The sequence below is a fragment of the Dasypus novemcinctus genome, chromosome 10 (genome assembly GCF_030445035.2).
Source record: "Dasypus novemcinctus isolate mDasNov1 chromosome 10, mDasNov1.1.hap2, whole genome shotgun sequence".
Taxonomy (NCBI): Eukaryota; Metazoa; Chordata; class Mammalia; order Cingulata; family Dasypodidae; genus Dasypus; species Dasypus novemcinctus.
In genome coordinates, this window is record NC_080682.1 from 7,018,865 (window position 1) to 7,038,699 (window position 19,835).

Here is a 19,835-nt window from a genome sequence, read left to right on the forward strand (position 1 = left end):
TCCAACATACAGTGAAGTTGAAAGAATTGTACAGAAATGCAATGCTGAATTTTACAGCCCCAAAGCCGGCCAACAAACCCACCTGCAGGCTGGGCCCTAGCTCTTGCCATCTGATTTGGAGGCCATCATGCTGAAAGGCTCCAAACTGCAGCGAGTGAGCTAGGCACCTGGGGTCTGTGTGGAGAGGGGACTCCCGGAAAAGTTTCACCAAGGCCAAGTGACAGAGGCCTGTGCTGTCTTCCCCCTGGGCTGGGAGGGTCCTGAGGGACAGGTCACCGTTGTCACCCCTGACCTTCGGGGAACTCTGCTCCTTCTGCTATGGCCCCTGCTCCAAGGAAGAGGGACACGGAAACTGCTCTACTCCCAGGTACAGCCCTGCAGACACCTCCTGGCAAGTTCCTTCTCTCAAACAGGCAACAGAGAAAGGAGGAGAGCCTAGCCTTGGAGGAAGAGGGAGGGTTGAGGGACCACCCCCCACCCCCGCACAGCGGCGCTGTCCAGAGGACAGCCTCTGTGCCACCGGCGAGAGGGGCGCTCCTGGGTGATCCATGCTCAACATTTTTTAACAGTTGTATATTTAGTCTGGATATGTGTTAGTGTCATACAATAAAGAACTTGGCTGGTCTTTGCCCCTGATGCCTGGAATTACCTCCTAAATTACTGTAATGTCCCCTAATCGGAGTGTCCCTTGTCATTCAAACTTCACCTCACAGTATACGTTAACAAGATGACTCAGGTGGGGCCCGCCACACCGCAGAGACCACCGATGTGATTAGAGGGTTGGGGCTTTGAGCCAAGTCTCATCGACCCCTTCTGGGGGTTGGGGGTGAGAGCTCTGGAAAGTGAATTCCACCACGTGACTATTTTTTTTTAAAGATTTATTTATTTATTTATTTATTTCTCTCCCCCCCCACACACCCCACCCCGGTTGTCTGTTCTCTGTGTCCATTTGCTCCGTCTTTTTTCTTTGTCCGCTTCTGTTGTTGTCAGCGGCAGGGGAACCTGTGTCTCTTTTCTTGTTGCGTCATCTTGCTGCGTCAGCTCTCCGTGTGGGCGGCGCCACTCCTGGGCAGGCTGCACTTCCTTTCGCGCTGGGCGGCTCTCCTTGTGGGGCGCACTCCTTGCGCGTGAGGCTCCCCTATGCGGGGGACACCCTTGCGTGGCAGGGCACTCCTTGCGCGCATCGGCACTGCGCATGGCCAGCTCCACACGGGTCAAGGAGGCCCGGGGTTTGAACCGCGGACCTCCCATGTACCACGTGACTATTGATTCAGTCATTCATACCTTAGTGCCAAGGATAAAGAGGCATTTTCGAAGTTTTGCTCAACTTTATTCGGGTGACAAATGATTTGTGAAAACCAAAAGTGATAAGGAGCTGGGGCAGGGGAGTCCTCATATAGGACACGTGGGAGCACGTGAGGAGATGGCTGATGTTAAGTTACCATTTCATATGGGGGTCCTCACAAAGTGGGGAGTGGACATTGATTCCTACATCCCAATAAGCTCTCTCTACTGGACTGAAACTGGATTATCACCAGGGGTTGTTTATCTGCAATCCTGTGCGGAAAGCCCCTGTAGGTCAATTGTTTTTGTTGCTGTTTTGTTTGTTTTATAGTAGCAAGGAAGAAAATTTTTATTTGTACCAAAAGCAATTAGGTTAATTTTTTTCTCCAAAAATCCTTTCCTGGAAAGGGTTCCCTCCTGGCAATGGCCAAGGTTGGTAGCCGTTTTATTTTACTTAACCTAAGTGATGGAACCCCAATAAAAACTCTGGTCACTGAGGCTCAGGCTTCCCTGATTGGCCTTGCTGTGCCAGGAGGGTGATGTGGCCTCACCCCACTGGGAGAGGACACCAGTGCTTTGCATTTGGGAACCCTCCCGGTTCTGTCTCCTCTTAGGGGTATCCTTTTCACTATTAATAAAGTTGTAACTGTAGCGCTTTCCAGAGTTCTAGCAAAGCTGTGGGCGTGGCCAGAATCCAAATTTGTAGCCAGTTGGGCAGAAGCGCAGGTGTCCCTGGAACCCCCGAGCCTGCAGCTGGTGTCTGAAATAAAGACCATCTTGTGGAATATGGTGCTCGTGTGCTGTGGAGCCTGGACGCCGGGGAGTTAAGTCAGAATTGCATTGTAATTAGAAAACGATAAGGTGTATCACACTTGGGTGTAAATGGACACTACCGCTCTTCCTTTTAGAGTTTTTTTTTTTTTTTAAGGGAGTTGCTATAAAAGAAATACTAAGTAGATGGTGAGAATCATGAAGGTGTTGCACAAAGACTGAGGTTAGAAAAACACTAGGTACAGGTCAAATCTCAACTTTCTTCTTTGCTAGTCTCTTGAGGCTCCTCTTTGGCCCCTGCTGTGATCTCTATTTCAGGGGAAAATGACTTGCTCTTGTCCAATCACCGGTGCTCCCAAACTCCCAAGCCCTTCCACGTGTCAGGCCCTCTCCCTGGCACCCTCCTTCTCAGCTGCCAATCCCCCACACACACACACACCTTAGGGTCTTAGTTCAAATGCCACATTTGCTGAGAAGACTCGTGGGAGGCCTCCAGACAGGCCCCGTCCTCTAATGCCCACGGCCCGAGCCCCACTGGGACCATTATCTTACTGGACTGTGTGCCTTTACTTCCCTGTCTGTCTTCCCTTCAGACGAGGAGCCCCTTGAGGACAGAGTCTGCAGCCAGTTCAAATCTGTATCCTCAGCGTCCAGCGCGAGGTCTGGGATGGAGGAGGCAGAAAATGTTTGCTGGATGAATGGGAGTAAGTGTCCTGGAGATGAGGCAACTCTGCAGACCTAGGCACATGATGGGGACACCAGGCAAGAGCGGTTTAGGGGAGAAGAAGCCTGGGAGAAAGGGGTAGGGAAGTGGGAGAGCCTGAGATTTAGGGTTGTGAGAAATGAGATTTGAGATGGGGTCTGGGCGTGGTCTCTTAAGTGGGATGGGAACAAAGGAACAAGAGGAATGAAACCAGAGTTTTACAAATATGCATTTACTCCACACGATAACTCTCTGAGGTAGTTTTTCTGACCTCTCCCCCAACCCGTTTTGCAGATAGCCCTGTGAGATGAGCGACTCGCCCAAGCGGCGGCCGCTAGTGAGGAGTGGAGTTGAGACTGGAAGCAGGCAGGGATTGCAATTGGCGCTCCTGTCCCTGATTCATCTAGTTCGGAGTCCGGCGTGCACCAAGTAGTCGACGAGGGTTACATGTCGCTGCTGCTGTCATTAACTGCGGCAGAGGCGTGGGGTCTGCGGGGCGCGTTGAAGGCTCCACGGGTCGCCCTTCCTCTCACCACCTGCCTCGACCAGAGGACGAGCCAATCCGGGCAAGAGCCCCGGGCGATGGCGTTGGGGCCGGCGCCGTTGCCATGGGAACAAAGGGAGGCAGCCAGCGGGCTCATGCGCAGATGGCGGCCAGGGTGTTGAACCGGCGAAAGGTGACGTAAAAGCGCACGGGGTGGGGCGGCCGGCTGGGAACGTCAAAGCCCTGCGTCCTCCGGCAGCCGAAGAGGAGCGGCGCGCTCGGTGGCGGCGGCGGCGGCGGCGGCGGCCACCCGGGCTGCACCGAGACCCGGCGGCGCGAAGCTGACGTGCGAAGCCGCGCAAGGGTCGCACCCGCGCCCGGGAGGAGCCCCTCGGCGCGCCCCGCGGCGGCCCGAACCCCGGTCCCGGCTCCCGAGGCCCCGCCCCCGGGGCCTGGGGACTAATCGGATTGAGAGCGCGCTGGCCCGGGCCGCGAACTCGCCAGTTGCGGAGGGCGCCGCTCCCTACCCAATCCCAGGCAGACAGGTGCGAGGTCCGGAAGGCGGGGGCCAATCAGCAGCGGTTGCGGCCCGTGGGGGCCGGTCTCGGCCAATCAGGAGGCTCGAGTGACATCTCGGCGCGCCAATCGGGAGTGAGGGAGCGGCCGGGCCCGCCCGCCCTTCCGGTCGGAGCGCTATTTACCGGGGGCGTGCGGCCCGCTTGCCAATCAGAGCGCGGCCGAGCGGCCGGGCAGCCGACCCCGCAGCAGCCGCCGGCCGGCGTCCGCCCGCGCCCAGGAGTCGGGGATGTCCTACAAGCCCATCGCCCCCGCCCCCAGCAGCACCCCCGGCTCCAGCACCCCTGGGCCCGGCACCCCGGTCCCCACAGGTGAGGCTCCAGCTCCGGCCCTCCTCGCCTCCCCGGGCGGGCGAGGCCTCGACGAGAAGACGGCCTGCGTCCTGCCGCACCGGGCCTGCCGCCTGCGGTCCGCGAGCCTCAGTTTCCTGGCCTGTGCTGTGGGCGTGGTCACGTGAGGGCGTGTAGGTGGAGCGCAGGGGGAGGGGTTTGCCCCTGAAGTTGACCGGCCTGGAATGAAGTAGCCCCTTGGAGGGCGTCGGGCGACTCCGGGCAGGGAGCTTGGAACGCCGGGAGGAGGCGTCCCTGCCCCGCGCCGACCGCTGCCCTCTTCCTCGCGCGGGTTGCAGCCGGAAGTGTCCCGTCGCCGTCGGGCTCGGTCCCGGGAGCCGCCGCCCCCTTCAGACCACTGTTTAACGACTTTGGGCCGCCCTCCATGGGCTATGTGCAGGTGAGTGCGGCCCAGGGCGGGCCGAGGGGGGCCGGAGGGCCCGCCCGGGGCCTGAGCTCACCGCCCTGTTCCCTTTTGGCTAGGCGATGAAGCCACCCGGTGCCCAGGGCTCGCAGAGCACCTACACGGACCTGCTGTCGGTCATAGAGGAGATGGGCAAAGAGATCCGGCCCACCTATGCTGGCAGCAAGAGCGCCATGGAGCGCCTGAAGAGAGGTAAGCGGGGCCGGGCCGTCCTGCCCTGCCCAGGGCACACACAGGGCCCACCTTTCTTAGGGAAGGCTGGGCATCCCCAGGCCCAGACATGGAGCCAAGCCTCGGGCCCGTGTCCCTGCCCAGTGAGACCTTTTGAGTTGTACTGAAGTGGAGTCCATTGTCAGGAAGGGACCTGGGAATTTGTATTCTAACAGGATGACTTTGAGGAAGAGCCAAACCTCTCATCTTGTCCAGCCCCTCCTTAGATTTTGGTCCCTCTTACTGTAAAGGAAGAGGGCAGGGGGGCGGGCAGATCCTTCTCTGGAGGGGGGGGCGGGCGACTGGAGGGTCTCTGAGGCCAGGTGTGTTACTTCCCGGCCCCCACCCCAGGCATCATCCATGCCCGGGCCCTAGTCAGAGAGTGCCTGGCCGAGACCGAGCGGAACGCCCGCACGTAACAGGAAGCGCCGCCGCCTCGGCGTCTGGACCTTGCCTGGCCACTGCAGAGCACCTGCTTCTTCCTGGCCTTCACCCCGAGTTGCACTTCCCATCCTGGGCTTTCTGCCCCGTGTCCCTGGCCCGTGCCCTCCAGGAACCGGGAGGCAGCTCCCACTCCAGCAAGCAGCACTTAGCTGGGGCCCCCTGCAGTAGTTAGCAGTGAGGTCACCTGTGAGGCCCACCCATGACCTGCTGACGGCGTTGATCCAGCTGGAGCCTTCTACCTGGGGCCCCACCACTCAGCACTTCCCCAGCACTTCTCACCACCTTGTCCCTGTCCCCCTTCTCTCCGAGCAAGGCCTAGGAAGGCCTATCACCTCCCTGCCTTGACTCCTGGGCCATAGCAACTCTTTTCTTAGTGTGTCTTTTGCTAATAAACCCGTTTTGTATAAATACAAAATGATCTGGAGTTGTTTTCTCAGCTCTGAGCCTTTCTGGATCCAGGTCTGAGATAGAGGGAAAAAGGAGACCCAGGGAGGGGGAAGCCAGGGTGGGGTGGGCTGAGGCTGGCCTTGCTGCCCCATGCACCCTGAGCCCTGCGGCTCCTTCCCTCCGCTTCCCCCCTCTAAATAGCGGGAAGGTTTGAGTTCTGCTCGCCTTGGTGTGGTGCCGCCAGGGGGCAGTGCAGGGCCTCGGCTGCCTCCCTGGCTGGAGGGCACTGCCTGCGGGCCTGGGCCTGGAGGGTTCTGTCCCCAGATTAGCAGTGATCCTGGCCGGGTGGAACTGCCAGTTCACTGGAGCCAATCCCTTAACATGCCTTCATGCCCTAATGCCTTAAGCGCCCTGAATACACCCCATCTCTGACTTCTGGGGGTGGGAGAAGGGCTCCAGCGTCCCTCCCCCAGCCACACTTGGCTGGGAAGCGGGGGTAAGGGTCGAGGCTTGGGCTCCCCCGTGCGGGAGGCCCAGCTCGGTGCTGTCATCCACTGTCCCAGCACGTTGGGGCAGGCTGGGTGTGGCCTCCTGAACCCAGTGCCTGTGGCCTTTGCCCCTGGGATTGTGGCTGTGGGCCAGATTTGTGGCCCCAGAAACACAGGTGTGGCAGGCTGGCTCCAGGCTTTGGGGCGGCAGGGCCCTGCCCTGGGCCTGGGGCCCTGCAGAGGCAAGTCAGGCACCTGCTTCTGGCCAGACCTTGGGTGGCACTTCCCCTGCCCTGAGTCACAGGTTCCTGACGCCGCAGAGGGTGAGGGGCTGGAGACGGGGGGATGGGACCTGCCAAAGGAAACTCCGCCCCTTCATGGTACACCCAGTCCGGGTGGAGATGGGAACCGGGGTCCCGGGGGTCCCAAGCAGCACACAAGGAGCCAGAAGCCCTTGCCCTCCCCACCTCCGCTGCGGGTGGGGAAGGAAGGCAGGGGTCACCTCTCCGCCGCCGCGGGCCAGGACCCGCCGCGGTGGCGAAGGCCCGCCGGGCCCAGGAAGGGGGCGGGGCGGCCGCGGTGACGCGGCGGGGAGGGGACGGCAGGGGCGCCGGCGGGCAGGCGGGGAGGAAGGTCGGGGCCATGGGCCCGCGCTGCGCGGCCAGGGGTGCCGGCCACTGCTGGAGCGCGCGGCCGGGGCTGGGGGCGCTCGGGGCTCCGACCCGCGGCGCGGCCGCTCGGGCCCGGGCCGGCTGAGGGGCGCCCGCGCCAGCCTAAAGGTGAGCCGGGACGTCAGCGGGCGGGAGCACGGCGCGGGCCGGCCGCCGGGGAGCAGGGGGAAGTGGGGCCGGCGGGGCCTCTCGCCTCCGGCGGGGGTGGGGAGGGCCCGGGGCTTGGGGTGCCTGCAGCCGCACCGCGGCGCCGGACCCGGGCGGAGGTGGGCGGCGCGGCCCTCCCGGGGCGGAGGACCCGTGGCCGCCAAGTGGAGCCCCTCTTGCCTCGACCCTGGGGAGGGTGTCAGCTCTCGGGCAGCACGATGGGGTGGCTGCATAGACGTTGGGCGAGAGGCAACGGGGCCGGGGGCTGCAGGAAAGACGCCGGGGAGGGGGCCGGAGTGGGGAGGGCAGAGCCGAGGGGCGCAGGGACTCACACGCTCGGGAAGGTGGGTCTGGATGAGGGGGTGGGGAGCTGGCTCAGGGATGCTGAGGAGTGGGGCGCACGGGTCCTGCCCGCGGCGAGACGCCTCGGGGGACACGATTCGAGGCGGACCTGCGGGGACCCAGAGCACCATCGACTCGCCGAAGGGGATGCAGGGGGGGGCGGGCCCGGGCGGAGGGGCATGGGGCTCGGGGGGGCAGGTCCCCGGGGAAGCCCGGGACGTAGGGGCTCGGACGCGGCGCGGGCCGGAGAGGCGGGGCTGCGCCCCCGGCCGCGCGCTCCGCTCCGGGGGGCCCGCGTCAGCGCGCGGTTGCCAAGGCGACGGGCAGGGGGGGGCGCGGAAAGGAGGTCAGCGCCGGGCCCCGCTGCGGCTCGCGGCCCCCCCCACGACGCTGGGCTCGCCTCCGCCTCCCCCGCGGCGGGCCCGGGCATGGGGACCCGCGGCCCGAGCCCCCTGGCCGGTGCGCCGGGCTCCGGGCCGCGCGCCCCCGCCCCACACTGACGGCCGCGCCGTGCCCTGCGCCAGGCGGAGCGGAGGCCGCGCGCGGCCCCCCGAGCGCCGCAGGATGCTCATCAAGGAGTACCACATCCTGCTGCCCATGAGCCTGGACGAGTACCAGGTGGCCCAGCTCTACATGATCCAGGTGGGAGCAGGGCGGGGACCGCGGCGCCGGGGCGACCTGCCGGGGGCGCGCAAGCCGGGCATCTCCAGGCGCGGCCCCGGGGCCAGCTCACCCCCACCCCATCCCTACCCCCGAGCCCAGGAGAGGAGAAGGGCCACCGTCCGATGTGGGGGGCGGGAAGCGTGTGGGGAAAGGGACAGCGGGCAGAGGGGTGCCTCCCCACCCCCGTGTGCCCGGTGGCCCTGGACGCTTAGCTCACGCATGCTCTCCTTTAGCCTCCTCCACCTGGAATCCCACGGGGAGGGGGAAGGAGGGAAGAGTAGTGGGGGGGGGGGGGCAGCTGGAGAGGGTCCTGGCAGCCCCAGGAGTCAGGGAGAGGGGCCCAGGGCCAGTCCCAGGGAGATGAGGGGGCTAACTTAGGGTATCAGGGCCTGGCACGGGGGTCAGGGCTGTCCCTGGGATCCGCATCTGAGGACGGGGGTGGGGAGAGGGAGGGCCAGCCGCCAGCCTCAGGGTCCCCCAGGGCACCACGGCAGCTCCAGAGCTGGCCAGGGCAGGGTCCGGGTGCTCGCCAGCTCTGAGGGGTGTGGCAGGAGCTGGACCCCAGGGAGGGCAGGGGACCAGGGGCCGGGCCTCAGGGGGAGGGGAGGCCTTCTCCTGTCTTCCACTCAGGCCACGCTGGCTTTGTGGCTGCCGCTTGGCCCTGTCCAGTCTGCTGCCACCTTTTGGCCTTGTAGGGCTTCCCCTCTGCCTCCAACACTCACGCCCCTGCCCCACCCCAACACAGAACCTTCCCTCACCTTCAAGCGTGGTCATGTGACCTCAATTAAAATGTCAAGCCCAGCTCTTACCTGATACCATTCTCTTTTTTCCACAGCACTTAACCACCTTCGGACATACCAGATAATCTGCTCTTTTGTGTCTTTCCCTCCACTAGAGTGGAATTTTCACAAGGGCAGAGATCTTTCGTCCCAATCAATATAATCCCAGACAAGGCCAGGCTTAGGGTAGAGGCTCTGAATAAATATTTGAAAGGCTGAAGGAGGGCGGGCTGGCAGAACAGCTGGTCCCAGGGGGCTGGGATCAGGATTCAGGAGTCAAGAGGGCTGGGACTGGGGTCCCGGAGCTGTGTGGGGCCCAGGCCCAGTGGGGAGTCCGGGGCGATGAGCGGGGCAAGACCTGGGCTCCAGGGTCGAGCTCCCCGTTCTGCTCCACCCTGGGCCACAGAAAAAGAGCCGGGAGGAGTCGAGCGGCGAGGGCAGCGGCGTGGAGATCCTGGCCAACCGGCCGTACACGGACGGGCCCGGTGGCAGCGGGCAGTACACGCACAAGGTCTACCACGTGGGCTCCCACATCCCAGGCTGGTTCCGGGCCCTGCTGCCCAAGGCCGCGCTGCAGGTGGAGGAGGAGTCCTGGAACGCTTACCCCTACACCCGAACCCGGTGAGTGGGTGAGCCCGGGGCCCCTGAGGGCCCAATGGGCGGGGGTCGTGATCCTCACCCCTGCCCTCTGCCCAGGTATACCTGCCCTTTCGTCGAGAAATTCTCCATCGAAATAGAGACCTACTACCTGCCTGACGGGGGGCAGCAGCCCAATGTCTTCAACCTGAGTGGGGCAGAGAGGAGACAGCGCGTCCTGGGTGAGGCCTGGGCTGGGGGCCCTGCTGCCTGGGCGGGCCAGGCCCAGGCTCTCCTGGCCTTCACTTCCTGTCTGTGAAGGGTGGCCCTCCCAAGCCCGAGGCAGGGCAGGGTTTGAGGGGTCTGGGGTGGCTCAATGCTTGCCCCCACCCCCGCCGCAGACACCATCGACATCGTGCGTGACGCGGTGGCCCCGGGCGAGTACAAAGCGGAAGAGGACCCCCGGCTGTACCGCTCGGTCAAGACGGGCCGGGGGCCGCTGGCCGAAGACTGGGCGCGGACGGCGGCCCGGACGGGGCCCCTCATGTGCGCCTACAAGCTGTGCAAGGTGGAGTTCCGCTACTGGGGCATGCAGGCCAAGATCGAGCAGTTCATCCACGACGTGGGTGAGCACTCAGCCACAGGCGGGGCCTCTCTCCCGGCAGGCACCGGGCCCCCGTCGGAGCCAGACAGTTCTCCCGACTGCCGGGGGCCCCAGGAGCGTGCAGCCATCGTTTCCACTTGGCGGGGTGGGCGCCAAGGCAGAGGGGCCTCCCAGCCTAGCCAGGGGAGAGGAGAGCCAAACCTTGAGGTCTGGGCGTGTCGGGAGGACAGGAAACTGGGGACATGAGCTGCGAGGTCAATGCTGGCGCTGATTTTCAGAGGTGCTGCTTCTCCCATTGAGACTCTGCTTCTCCATTGTCCTGTGGGTCAAGTGGGACCGCCAGGGAATGGCACGGGCACAGAGCTACTGGGCAACACACTAGGGAGTGCAGCTTCCGCGACTGCGGCCCTGAGGTCTTACCCTCCCACTCCCACCTCCTGAGTCCCAGCCACTGGGGGCCCCGGGACCCTGTTCCATGCCTCGCTTTAAGTGCGACCCCATGGCTCCTGCTCAGCCCTGCGCCATCCCCCAGGTCTAAGGGCGAGCAACCACCCCCCCAGCCAGAAGGCCGATCCCTGGACGGGGGTCCACCAGGGTCCTGGGTTCTCTCCACTCCCGACTCCCTAGGGAACCTCCAGCCAGCGGCTGCCCAGCTCTGCGCCTCAGTGCGCGCTGTAAGCGAGGAGGAGCTGAAGGGCTAACAGCAGTCACAGCTGGCCAGGTCCTTTGCCAATGACTGTTCATGCAGGAACCCACCCCCCTTAGCGCCATCAGCGTCCCTTCAAGAGAGGGATTGGTATCGTTCCCACTTCACAGATGAGGAAGTTTAGCTCAGAGAGTAACACAGGCTCGTTGTCTTGCATTTAAAAATACAGAAAAGTTCAAATAAGAAAATTAAAGTCACACACATACAACAAGGATTAAGATTCTGATAGATTTCCTTCCAGAAACTGAAGATGATAATTCAACTGTTATTACTTTATTTTCTTGGATTCTGAAACGATTTTTCCTGCTTAGGATGAAAACATCCCAGAAAGGGCATCATCTTTTGCTACAACCTTCATTAAGTGCCAACACTTCCATTAACTATTAGCACCTTCATTAAAAATCAACAATTTCATTAACCATTGATGTCTTAATTAACTGTTAACTCTTAGTGAGAAGCCAGTCAAAAGAGGGCAAGAACAAGCCTTAGTTCCAGCTTTCAGGGTGGGGGTAGAGTCAGTGCTTGAGATTTGGGGTGTCCAGGGGGATAAAGAGGCAGTGTGTGAGGAGGGAAGGCGAAGGAAGCAGGTGCCCCAGTTTCCACTCTTATCCCCTGGATAACGGCCCTGCCCTACTTTGTGGCTCTGGGTGGTGGCAGCCCAGGGGAGCCATTGCCCAGCCTCGAGGGCTGCACGTGTGGCTGCAGCAGTGGCGGCAGGGAAGCCCGGGGCAGCCAGCGGTCTGACGCCCGGGCACCCGTAGGTCTGCGCCGGGTGATGCTGCGAGCCCACCGCCAGGCCTGGTGCTGGCAGGACGAGTGGACGGAGCTGAGCATGGCCGACATCCGGGCCCTGGAGGAGGAGACCGCCCGCATGCTGGCCCAGCGCATGGCCAAGTGCAACATGGGCCACGAGGGGCCCGAGGCCCAGCCCCCAGGGAGGCCGGGCACCGAGGCCCGGGCCAGCCGTGCCAGCACCCCCGATGGGCCCGAGGTGCCCCCGGGCCCTGACGCCTCCCCTGATGCCAGCTTCGGCAAGCAGTGGTCTTCATCCTCTCGCTCCTCGCACTCGTCCCAGCACGGAGGTGAGGCTGCGGGACGAGCTGGGAGGGGGGCGGCCCTCGGCGGCCGGGCTCCCAGGAGGCTGAGCCGGCCCTGCAGGGGGCGTGTCCCCCCAGAGCCTGTCCGAGTGGCGCATGCAGAACATTGCCCGCGACTCTGAGAACAGCTCTGAGGAGGAGTTCTTTGATGCCCACGGTGAGCCCCGTGGCCCCGGGGAGCTGGGGGGACTCAGGGAACCCCCCCACCGTGACACAGCCCCCTGGCTCCTCAGAAGGCTTCTCGGACAGCGACGAGGTCTTCCCCAAAGAAATGACCAAATGGAACTCCAATGACTTCATCGACGCCTTCGTGTCCCCCACGGAGGCCGAGGGGCCGCCAGGTGAGGCTCCCACGTCAGGCCGCCGGCAGCCGGCACCCCTGGCGCAGCCGGAGGGCCGTCCCTTCCCTTCTGCCTGCCACTGGAATCTCAGAGAAGCCAGTGCGACTCAGCAAACACTCATCTCTCGGCCCAGCTGGCTCCGGGCAGGGCACCAGGGGCTCAGAGAACCACCTGGTCAGGAGTTTATCGGGGTCCTAAGATGCATGACCATCCAGAGAGGGGGGGTCATTAAATGCACATGTGAATAATGGACAGACAGTGGATGGACGGGTGGGTGGATGGGGACGGGCTCTCGGGGTGCAGCCATAGCACAAAGGATGGAGGGATTGGTCCGGAACCAGGCAGGCTTCGTGTGGGGCGTGAGGTAGACGTGGGCTGTGCAGGAGCCAAAGGAGCGTTCCACGGTGCTGGCAATGCTCTCTAGCTGGCCTGTCCACCATGGCAGCCACTAGCCACGTGTGGCTACCAAGCACTTGGAATGTGGCTTGGGTGTCTGAGAAACTGAATTATTTTTTTTCATTTAATTCATTTAAATTTCAACAGCCGCAGGAGGCCAGTGGTCCCCCATTGGACAGGGCAAGAGTAGAAGTCTGCCAGGCAAGCCAGCCATGGTGGGGAGAGCTGTCCCTGGCAGCGGGGCCAGCACAGAGGTCTGGAAATGTGCAACGACCTGTGCGAGTCAGGTGTGAGAAGGTCAGGGGAGATAAGAGGGTCTCATCTCAGGCAGACACCAGAGTAGGGGTGCCTGGGGTGCCAGGCGAGGGGATGCCAGGCCCCCCACCCAGGTCCTCTCACAGGCTTTCTCTTGCCCTACAGAGCCTGGCACTGAGGCCACCAAAGGCCTCGGGGACGGGGCCCGAGCGGCCAGGGACTCGGAGGTGAGTGTGGGCGGCCCTCCCGGGTCCCTGTCTGCTGCTCACCGGCCTGTCCGCTGCCCTGACGCACCAGGCCCATCTCCCCCGCAGGGTCTCGACGGAGCCAGAGAGCCGGGGGCCGAGGCCTGCGCGGTGCATGCCCTCTTCCTCATCCTGCACAGTGGCAACATCCTGGACTTGGGCCCCGGCGACGCCAACTCCAAGCAGGCCGACGTGCAGACGCTGAGCACGGCCTTCGAGGCCGTCGCCCGTGTCCACTTCCCCGAGGCCCTGGGCCACGTGGCGCTGCGCCTGGTGCCCTGCCCACCCATCTGCGCCGCCGCCTTTGCCCTTGTCTCCAAGTACTGGCCAGGGGTGGAGGGCCGGGGGGCACGGGGGCTCCAAGGCGAGGACAGCCACCTGGGGGCCTCTGGGATCGGAACGACCCCGTGGGAGGGGGGCAGGGGGCGGGAAGCTGGACGCCTGGGCTCTTGGCCTGCCTGGCCCGCTGGACCTCCATCTCCAATCAGCGGCTCCGTGGCCGAGGACTCCCTTGTGGCACAGGGACGTGGGGGCCCGCAGGGGGCTGGAGGCACCCCACCCATGCCCCTCCTCCTCCTGCAGCCTGAGCCCCTACAGCCACGACGGCGACAGCCTTTCCCGCTCGCAGGACCACATCCCGTTGGCCGCCCTGCCACTGCTGGCCACCTCGTCCTCCCGCTACCAGGGGGCCGTGGCCACCGTCATCGCCCGCACCAACCAGGCCTACGCCGCCTTCCTGCGCTCGCCGGAGGGCGCTGGCTTCTGCGGGCAGGTCAGGGCTTAGGGGTGTCCCCGGGAGCCTGCCACCGAGTCATCTGTCTGCCTGCCCTTCCCTGCGGCCCTAGATGCCACCTGCCCTCTCACCCAGGTGGTGCTGATTGGAGACGGTGTCGGCGGGATCCTGGGCTTTGACGCGCTCTGCCACAGTGCCAACGTGGGCACGGGGAGCCGGGGCAGCAGCCGCCGCGGGAGCATGGTCAGTGTGGCCGTTGGGCCGGGGCTGCCCTCTCCCTTTCCAGGCCTCCGGAGGTCAGCTCGCCACAGGCAGGCCGCCTGCGCCTCTGCCGCATCTCCTCCCGGGCGCTGCCTGCCTTCTTTCTTTGGGGCCCTGCCCAAGCCCCAAGCCTCTCTCCTTCCCGCTTCCAAATAAGTAGAAAGTTGAATGGGCTCCAGGCCTAACGAGGTTTCTGTCCCGTTCCCTTTAGAACAATGAGCTGCTCTCCCCTGAGGTCGGCCCAGTGCGGGACCCCCTGGCAGATGGGGCGGAGGGGCTGGGCCGGGCCAGTCCAGAACCTTCCGCCCTGCCTGCCCAGCGCACCCCCTGCGACGCGGCCAGTCTGGAGCCGGAGGGCTTCCAGAACAGGTGACGGACATCCCAGCCCCGGAGCTCCCACCAAGGGCTCAGGCTGCACTGCGGAGCCCCTGCACTGAGCACCCCGTCCCCTGCAGCCTCCAGGCGGCCGCCTCCCCAGGGGAGCCCCGGCGGGCCAGCACAGCCTCCTGCCCCCCGACGGCGGGCGAGGCTCCCGACGGCCCCACCTGCGCTGCCCGCCTCGACTTCAAGGTCTCCGGCTTCTTCCTCTTCGGCTCCCCACTGGGCCTGGTGCTGGCTCTGCGCAAAACTGTGATGCCCGCCTTGGAGGGTGAGCCCCCGGGGAGGGCATGGGCCACCCCTTGTCCTTGGTCGGCGCAGATGAGCCTCCATCCCATCTGACCCTCCATCTCAGCCGAGACGCTTGGTGTTACTACCATGCAAATTAAATTCTTTGGCTAGAGAAGGGGAAACTGAGGCCCGGAGAGATAAGAGTTGTAGGGGTTGAGTTTCCCAGAGTGCACTGGGAGGAACTTCACTCCCACGAGATGTTCTGCATGAGAAGGGGCCAGGCAGGCCCTGTAAATGCTGTGTCCTGAGCCACAGCCACAAATCAAAGGGTCAGAGCCTCTTTTTGCCGAAAGGCAGGACCCCCGAGACCTCCCAGTGAATGCCAGCTCAGGGCCACTCCTTCCTCCCAGAATGCCCAGCTGAGCCCCCTCCCCACCCTTCTCTATCTCCTGTGCACCCAGTGGCACAGATGCGCCCAGCCTGTGAACAGATCTACAACCTCTTCCACGCGGCCGACCCCTGTGCCTCCCGCCTCGAGCCCCTGCTGGCCCCCAAGTTCCAGGCCATCGCCCCGCTGGCCGTGCCCCGCTACCAGAAGTTCCCCCTGGGAGATGGCGCGTCCCTGCTGCTGGGTACACCCCAACCAAGATGGGGGAGGGGAGGAGACCAACAGGAAGGGGATAGGAGGTAGCTCCTACATCATCAGGACCCGCTCACGTCACCCCTCCCAGGACCAGGGACCACACCCCTGGCCCCTTGGTGGGGGGTTGGGCTGGATCTCTAGCACCCTCTGACATTTTCTGCCCAGGAGTGGGGGGCAGTGGTGGTAATTGAGCTAGAGAGGAGACTTGAGTGACAATGGTACTCACCAGGGGGCGTGTGTGTGCCTGTGCGCAGGTGCACTCTCTCCGTGTGCACTTGTAGTGTAGATGTGTATAGGTACTGGCTTGGGCTCGTACAGCTGTGCGTGCCAGCAAGTACCTATTGGGCCCATGAGACAGATGGGCATGTGTTTGCGGGGGTGGGGGTGGCAGCATTCTGGCGGGAATGCAGCCGGCTGACTGGGTGAACCCTCAGGAGAGCAAGCTCCCCACGCGTCACCCCACCCAGCTATGGGGCAGTCCAGCCTCGGCTGTGACCTGACCAGGACGGGGTTGGGCAGCAGGACAGATGGTGAAGGCATAGGGGCTGAGCTGCCCTGGGACCCCTGGGGGGGGGGGCCGGAGGGCAGGCCTGGCCCAGCCGGGACGTGGCTGCTGAGGGCGCCCCTCTGCCCGCAGCCGACACTCTGCAGACCCACTCAGGCCTCTTTCTGGAGGAGCTGGAGATGTTGGTGCCCTCGACGCCCACCTCAGCCAGCGGTGCCTTCTGGAAGGGCAGTGAGTTAGGCGCCGAGCCGCCAGCCCAGCCAGCCGCCCCCAGCACCACCAGCGAGGTGGTCAGGAGTAAGTCAGCCAGCCACCGCGCTGGGGGGGACCGCCTGGGAGAGGACCCCCAGCCTTCCCGCTGGCCCCCCACCTGGCACCCACCCCCGTCCTAGCCAGGTCTCAGCCGAGGCTGGAGAAGGCGAGGAGTAGGCTGGGAAGGAGGAGGGAGGGGGGCTGTCCCGGCTGTACGGGTGGGCCCAGGGCAGGAGCCCTGTCCTCACTGCCCCCCGTGGCTGCGCAGTCCTGGAGCGGTGGTGGGGCACCAAGCGGATCGACTACTCGCTGTACTGCCCCGAGGCGCTCACCGCCTTCCCCACCGTCACGCTGCCCCACCTCTTCCACGCCAGCTACTGGGAGTCGGCCGACGTGGTGGCCTTCATCCTGCGCCAGGTGGGCTTGGGGTGGCCGGGGGGAGGAGGGGCAGGGACAAGCAGGGGGCGCCGCAGCCCCAGGCCTGGCCCCCAAGTTCACGGGGCAGCACCCCGTCCGGCCGCAGGTGATCGAGAAGGAGCGGCCCCAGCTGGCCGAGTGCGAGGAGCCGTCCATCTACAGCCCGGCCTTCCCCCGGGAGAAGTGGCAGCGCAAGCGCACGCAGGTCAAGATCCGGGTACGCCCGCCAGCCCCAGCCACGACCCCAGACCTCGCTTCTGCCCCGCCCCTCGGGGCTCCGGCCCCCAGGGCTGGCCCCGCCCCTCGGTGGCGCTGGTCCCCACCCCGCCCACCCAGGTCAGGTTCGTGGGGCCCGCGCTGACTCCCACCCCACGCTGCCCCTCCTCCCTTCCTGCACGGCCACGCCCTCTGGGGACAAGAGCCTCCCCACCCCGCCTGGGACCACGGGCAGGATCGCCAGGGCACACCCGGTCGCCTCTCCCGCAGCCGCCCCTGCAGCCCCGCAGCCCCTGCAGCCCCTGCAGCCCCGCAGCCCCGTCCTGCCCTGGCCGCCGGCCCACCCCGTCTTCTCCCGCCAGAACGTCACTTCCAACCACCGGGCGAGCGACACGGTGGTGTGCGAGGGCCGCCCCCAGGTGCTGAACGGGCGCTTCATGTACGGGCCCCTGGACGTGGTCACGCTCACCGGGGAGAAGGTCAGGACCCCGCGGCCCCGGGCAGACCCAGCCCGGGCTCCCGGCCCTGCCTCCTGTCCCGGAACCGCCCGGCGGCGCCCCTAGCGCCCCCCCCATGGACCCTCCGGCCCTCTCCCGGCCAGGTGGACGTCTACGTCATGACGCAGCCGCTGTCCGGCAAGTGGGTCCACTTCGGCACCGAGGTCACCAACAGCTCGGGCCGCCTGGCCTTCCCGGTGCCCCCCGAGCGCGCGCTGGGCATCGGCGTCTACCCGGTGCGCATGGTGGTCAGGTGAGCGCGGCGGGCGGGCCCGGGGGGCGGGGCTGGGCCAGGCCCCGCCCCGCTCACCCCCCACCCCCCACCCCCCGTGCGCAGGGGCGACCACACGTACGCCGAGTGCTGCCTGACGGTGGTGGCCCGCGGCACCGAGGCCGTGGTCTTCAGCATCGACGGCTCCTTCACCGCCAGCGTCTCCATCATGGGCAGCGACCCCAAGGTGCGGGCGGGCGCCGTCGACGTGGTCAGGTAGGAGCCGCCTCCCGCCCCGCCGCGGGGCGCCCGCAGCCCCGGGCCGCCGCGCTGACCGCCACCCGCGCTCCGCAGGCACTGGCAGGACGCGGGGTTCCTGATCGTGTACGTCACGGGCCGGCCCGACATGCAGAAGCACCGCGTGGTGGCCTGGCTGTCGCAGCACAACTTCCCCCACGGCGTCGTCTCCTTCTGCGACGGCCTCACCCACGACCCGCTGCGCCAGAAGGCCGTGTTTCTGCAGAGCCTGGTGCAGGAGGTGCGGCGCCGGGCGAGGGGGAGGCCGGTTCCCAGCGGTCTGGCACCCCTTGGCCCGACTGTCAGGAGAGGCCACTGTGGTCCTGCATCCCCGCGTGGCTCTGAGGCAGCCTGGCCCCACCACTCTGTCCTGCCCCTGGGGCAGCTGACCAGCCTCTCCGTCCACAGGTGGAGCTGAACATCGTGGCCGGCTACGGGTCCCCCAAAGACGTGGCCGTCTATGCGGCACTGGGCCTGCCCCCAGGACAGACTTACATCGTGGGCCGTGCTGTCCGGAAGCTGCAGGCACAGTGCCAGGTGAGGGCCTGGTGTGACCTCCAGGGCTCAGCGTCATGGGCCTAGACCTTTCTGAGCTGGTTTCCTGGCAGTGGCATTGACCTTGTCAGCTTATCCTGAGACTCCCATGATTAACCGTCCCTCAGCATGCCCGGGGCCGGGCACGAAGCAGTACCTGGTATATGTTAGCCTGTTATTTTCCGTCAAGATCCCAGTTTGCAGATGAGGCAAGTGAAACCCTGAGAGGAGCAGAACAAGGAGGAAAACCAGGGCGCCCCAGCTCCCTGCCTGGGGTTCTGTCCGCAGAGAGGAGGCGGGGTCAGGCTGGGCCGGGCTCGCTAACCAGTCCCCAGCCACTTCAGAAGCCCGGGGAGGGCAGCACAGGGCTGCAGGCCAGCCGGCCCCCTCATCCCTGCCCGCTCTGCCCGCAGTTCCTATCGGACGGCTACGTGGCCCACCTGGGCCAACTGGAGACGGGCTCCCACCCTCACGCCCCCACGGGACCCCCGAGGGCGGCCTTGGCCAAGAGCGGCTATGGCGTGGCTGCCCCGGTGGACTTCCTCCGCAAACAGAGCCAGCTGCTCCGCTCCAGGGGCCCCAGCCAGGTAGAGCGCGAGGGCCCAGGGACGCCGCCCACCGCGCTGGCACGTGGCAAGGCCCGGAGCGTCAGCCTCAAGTTGGACAGCGAAGAGTGAGACCCGAGCTGGGCCGAGCCTGGGTGATCTACGCTCACACCCGAGGAGCCGCAAGGGCCGCGTGTGGGGGGGCTGGGGGCCCACACCCCCGGCTGCCGCGGCCCAGCAGCTCCACCCCCTGCACCATCCGTCTGTCCCTCAGTGTTACTTCCCTGTCACGTGGGGGGACCCCGCCGGGGGGAGGGAGGAGGGAGTGGGCAAGGGCCCAGAGGTTTTTCCAGCGTGTGTACACCCATGAAAATAAACACCACCTGCATCCCACCTGCTTGCCCACCTGCCTGGCATCGCAGGGGGCCGAGCCACAGTTGTCAGCTTGGGGGCTACAGAGAGGGACAGGGACCTGGCACGGGTCATAGGTCCTGGGCCCCCGAGGCCTCTCCCTGGATAGAGCCACTCCCCCCTCGCCAACCCTCCCCACCCCGGCTTCTCACTGAAACGCCTGCCTCCAGAAGCTGAGGCCTGGGGACACTGGGCTCCAGGGTGGGGTCTGCACTGGGAGGCCACCTTCCTCAGGGCACAGCCCCTTTCCCTTCTCCCCATCCCACCTCACACAAGTTGCCAGGCAAAAGCCTTCCCAGCAGCCTCCAGTTTCTCTCTGCCTGTGGCTGCCCCACCCCCGTGGGGTCTGCTGGGTGTCATCTTGCCCTCCCCTCCTCCCTCAGACCCCTTCTGTGACCCACATCATACTGGCCCGGGCCAAGGACCCACCAGAGAGACTCGGCACCAGCCTCTAAACATGCCCCCTTTCCAGTCTGCGCCCCAAGCCTGACCATCCCTCCAGCCTCCCAGCCCCCAGCCAGGCACCTGCTTTTCAGCGCCCCTTCCTCGGGTGCCTCCCCAAGCCCGCTAGGGCTCCTGGCCCTGTCCCACCCCAGCTGCCCAGGGCCACAGCCCTCTGTGCTCTAAACCATGGTTCCCCCCTGGCTTCCTGGGATAACCCCAAGCCCCTCACCTGGCCCTAAAGGTCCTCCCCAATTGGAACCTTCTGGGGTCACCCCCATGCACACTCACAGACACAGCCCAGCCCTCATGTGGCTGCCAGCCACAGCCTTGTCAAGTAC

At 65.1% G+C, this 19,835-nt stretch overlaps 2 protein-coding genes across 4 annotated transcripts; both read left to right on the forward strand.

The window, feature by feature from the left end:
* The first annotated feature begins 3,522 nt into the window (after positions 1 to 3,522).
* On the forward strand, positions 3,523 to 5,640 carry CDK2AP2 (cyclin dependent kinase 2 associated protein 2). The gene is made up of 4 exons (XM_004481610.5): positions 3,523 to 4,129; positions 4,447 to 4,547; positions 4,631 to 4,763; positions 5,133 to 5,640. Exons 1-4 carry the CDS (start codon positions 4,048 to 4,050, stop codon positions 5,198 to 5,200), a joined length of 384 nt encoding a protein of 127 aa, XP_004481667.1. The 5' UTR covers positions 3,523 to 4,047; the 3' UTR covers positions 5,201 to 5,640.
* Positions 5,641 to 6,684: 1,044 nt separating this feature from the next.
* Positions 6,685 to 19,035, forward strand: PITPNM1 (phosphatidylinositol transfer protein membrane associated 1). Of its 3 annotated transcripts, XM_058305098.2 has the most exons (24): positions 6,685 to 6,879; positions 7,785 to 7,902; positions 9,109 to 9,323; positions 9,399 to 9,520; positions 9,680 to 9,904; positions 11,350 to 11,670; positions 11,747 to 11,842; positions 11,919 to 12,026; positions 12,843 to 12,904; positions 12,992 to 13,242; positions 13,505 to 13,694; positions 13,791 to 13,898; positions 14,128 to 14,285; positions 14,372 to 14,565; positions 14,987 to 15,157; positions 15,806 to 15,970; positions 16,194 to 16,342; positions 16,449 to 16,559; positions 16,921 to 17,037; positions 17,160 to 17,308; positions 17,393 to 17,542; positions 17,621 to 17,804; positions 17,972 to 18,100; positions 18,511 to 19,035. In XM_058305098.2, exons 2-24 carry the CDS (start codon positions 7,825 to 7,827, stop codon positions 18,772 to 18,774), a joined length of 3,717 nt encoding a protein of 1,238 aa, XP_058161081.1. In that variant the 5' UTR covers positions 6,685 to 6,879; positions 7,785 to 7,824; the 3' UTR covers positions 18,775 to 19,035. The 3 variants fall into 3 exon arrangements, with proteins under 3 accessions (XP_058161081.1, XP_058161082.1, XP_058161083.1); XM_058305099.2 differs by lacking the exon at positions 14,987 to 15,157; XM_058305100.2 differs by lacking the exons at positions 17,972 to 18,100; positions 18,511 to 19,035 and having other exon boundaries at positions 17,160 to 17,291; positions 17,393 to 17,513; positions 17,621 to 17,783.
* Positions 19,036 to 19,835: the final 800 nt, after the last annotated feature.

What these genes read in the sequence shown, in the direction of transcription:
- CDK2AP2 (XM_004481610.5), top strand. Translation starts at nt 4,048, where the DNA reads ATGTCCTACAAGCCCATCGCCCCCGCCCCCAGCAGCACCCCCGGCTCC. An exon ending in CGGCACCCCGGTCCCCACAG is followed by an intron (nt 4,130 to 4,446) that starts GTGAGGCTCCAG and finishes CGCGGGTTGCAG; the next exon opens with CCGGAAGTGTCCCGTCGCCG. An exon ending in CCTCCATGGGCTATGTGCAG is followed by an intron (nt 4,548 to 4,630) that starts GTGAGTGCGGCC and finishes CCTTTTGGCTAG; the next exon opens with GCGATGAAGCCACCCGGTGC.
- PITPNM1 (XM_058305098.2), top strand. Translation starts at nt 7,825, where the DNA reads ATGCTCATCAAGGAGTACCACATCCTGCTGCCCATGAGCCTGGACGAG. An exon ending in CCCAGCTCTACATGATCCAG is followed by an intron (nt 7,903 to 9,108) that starts GTGGGAGCAGGG and finishes CCTGGGCCACAG; the next exon opens with AAAAAGAGCCGGGAGGAGTC. An exon ending in TGGCGCGTCCCTGCTGCTGG is followed by an intron (nt 15,158 to 15,805) that starts GTACACCCCAAC and finishes CTCTGCCCGCAG; the next exon opens with CCGACACTCTGCAGACCCAC.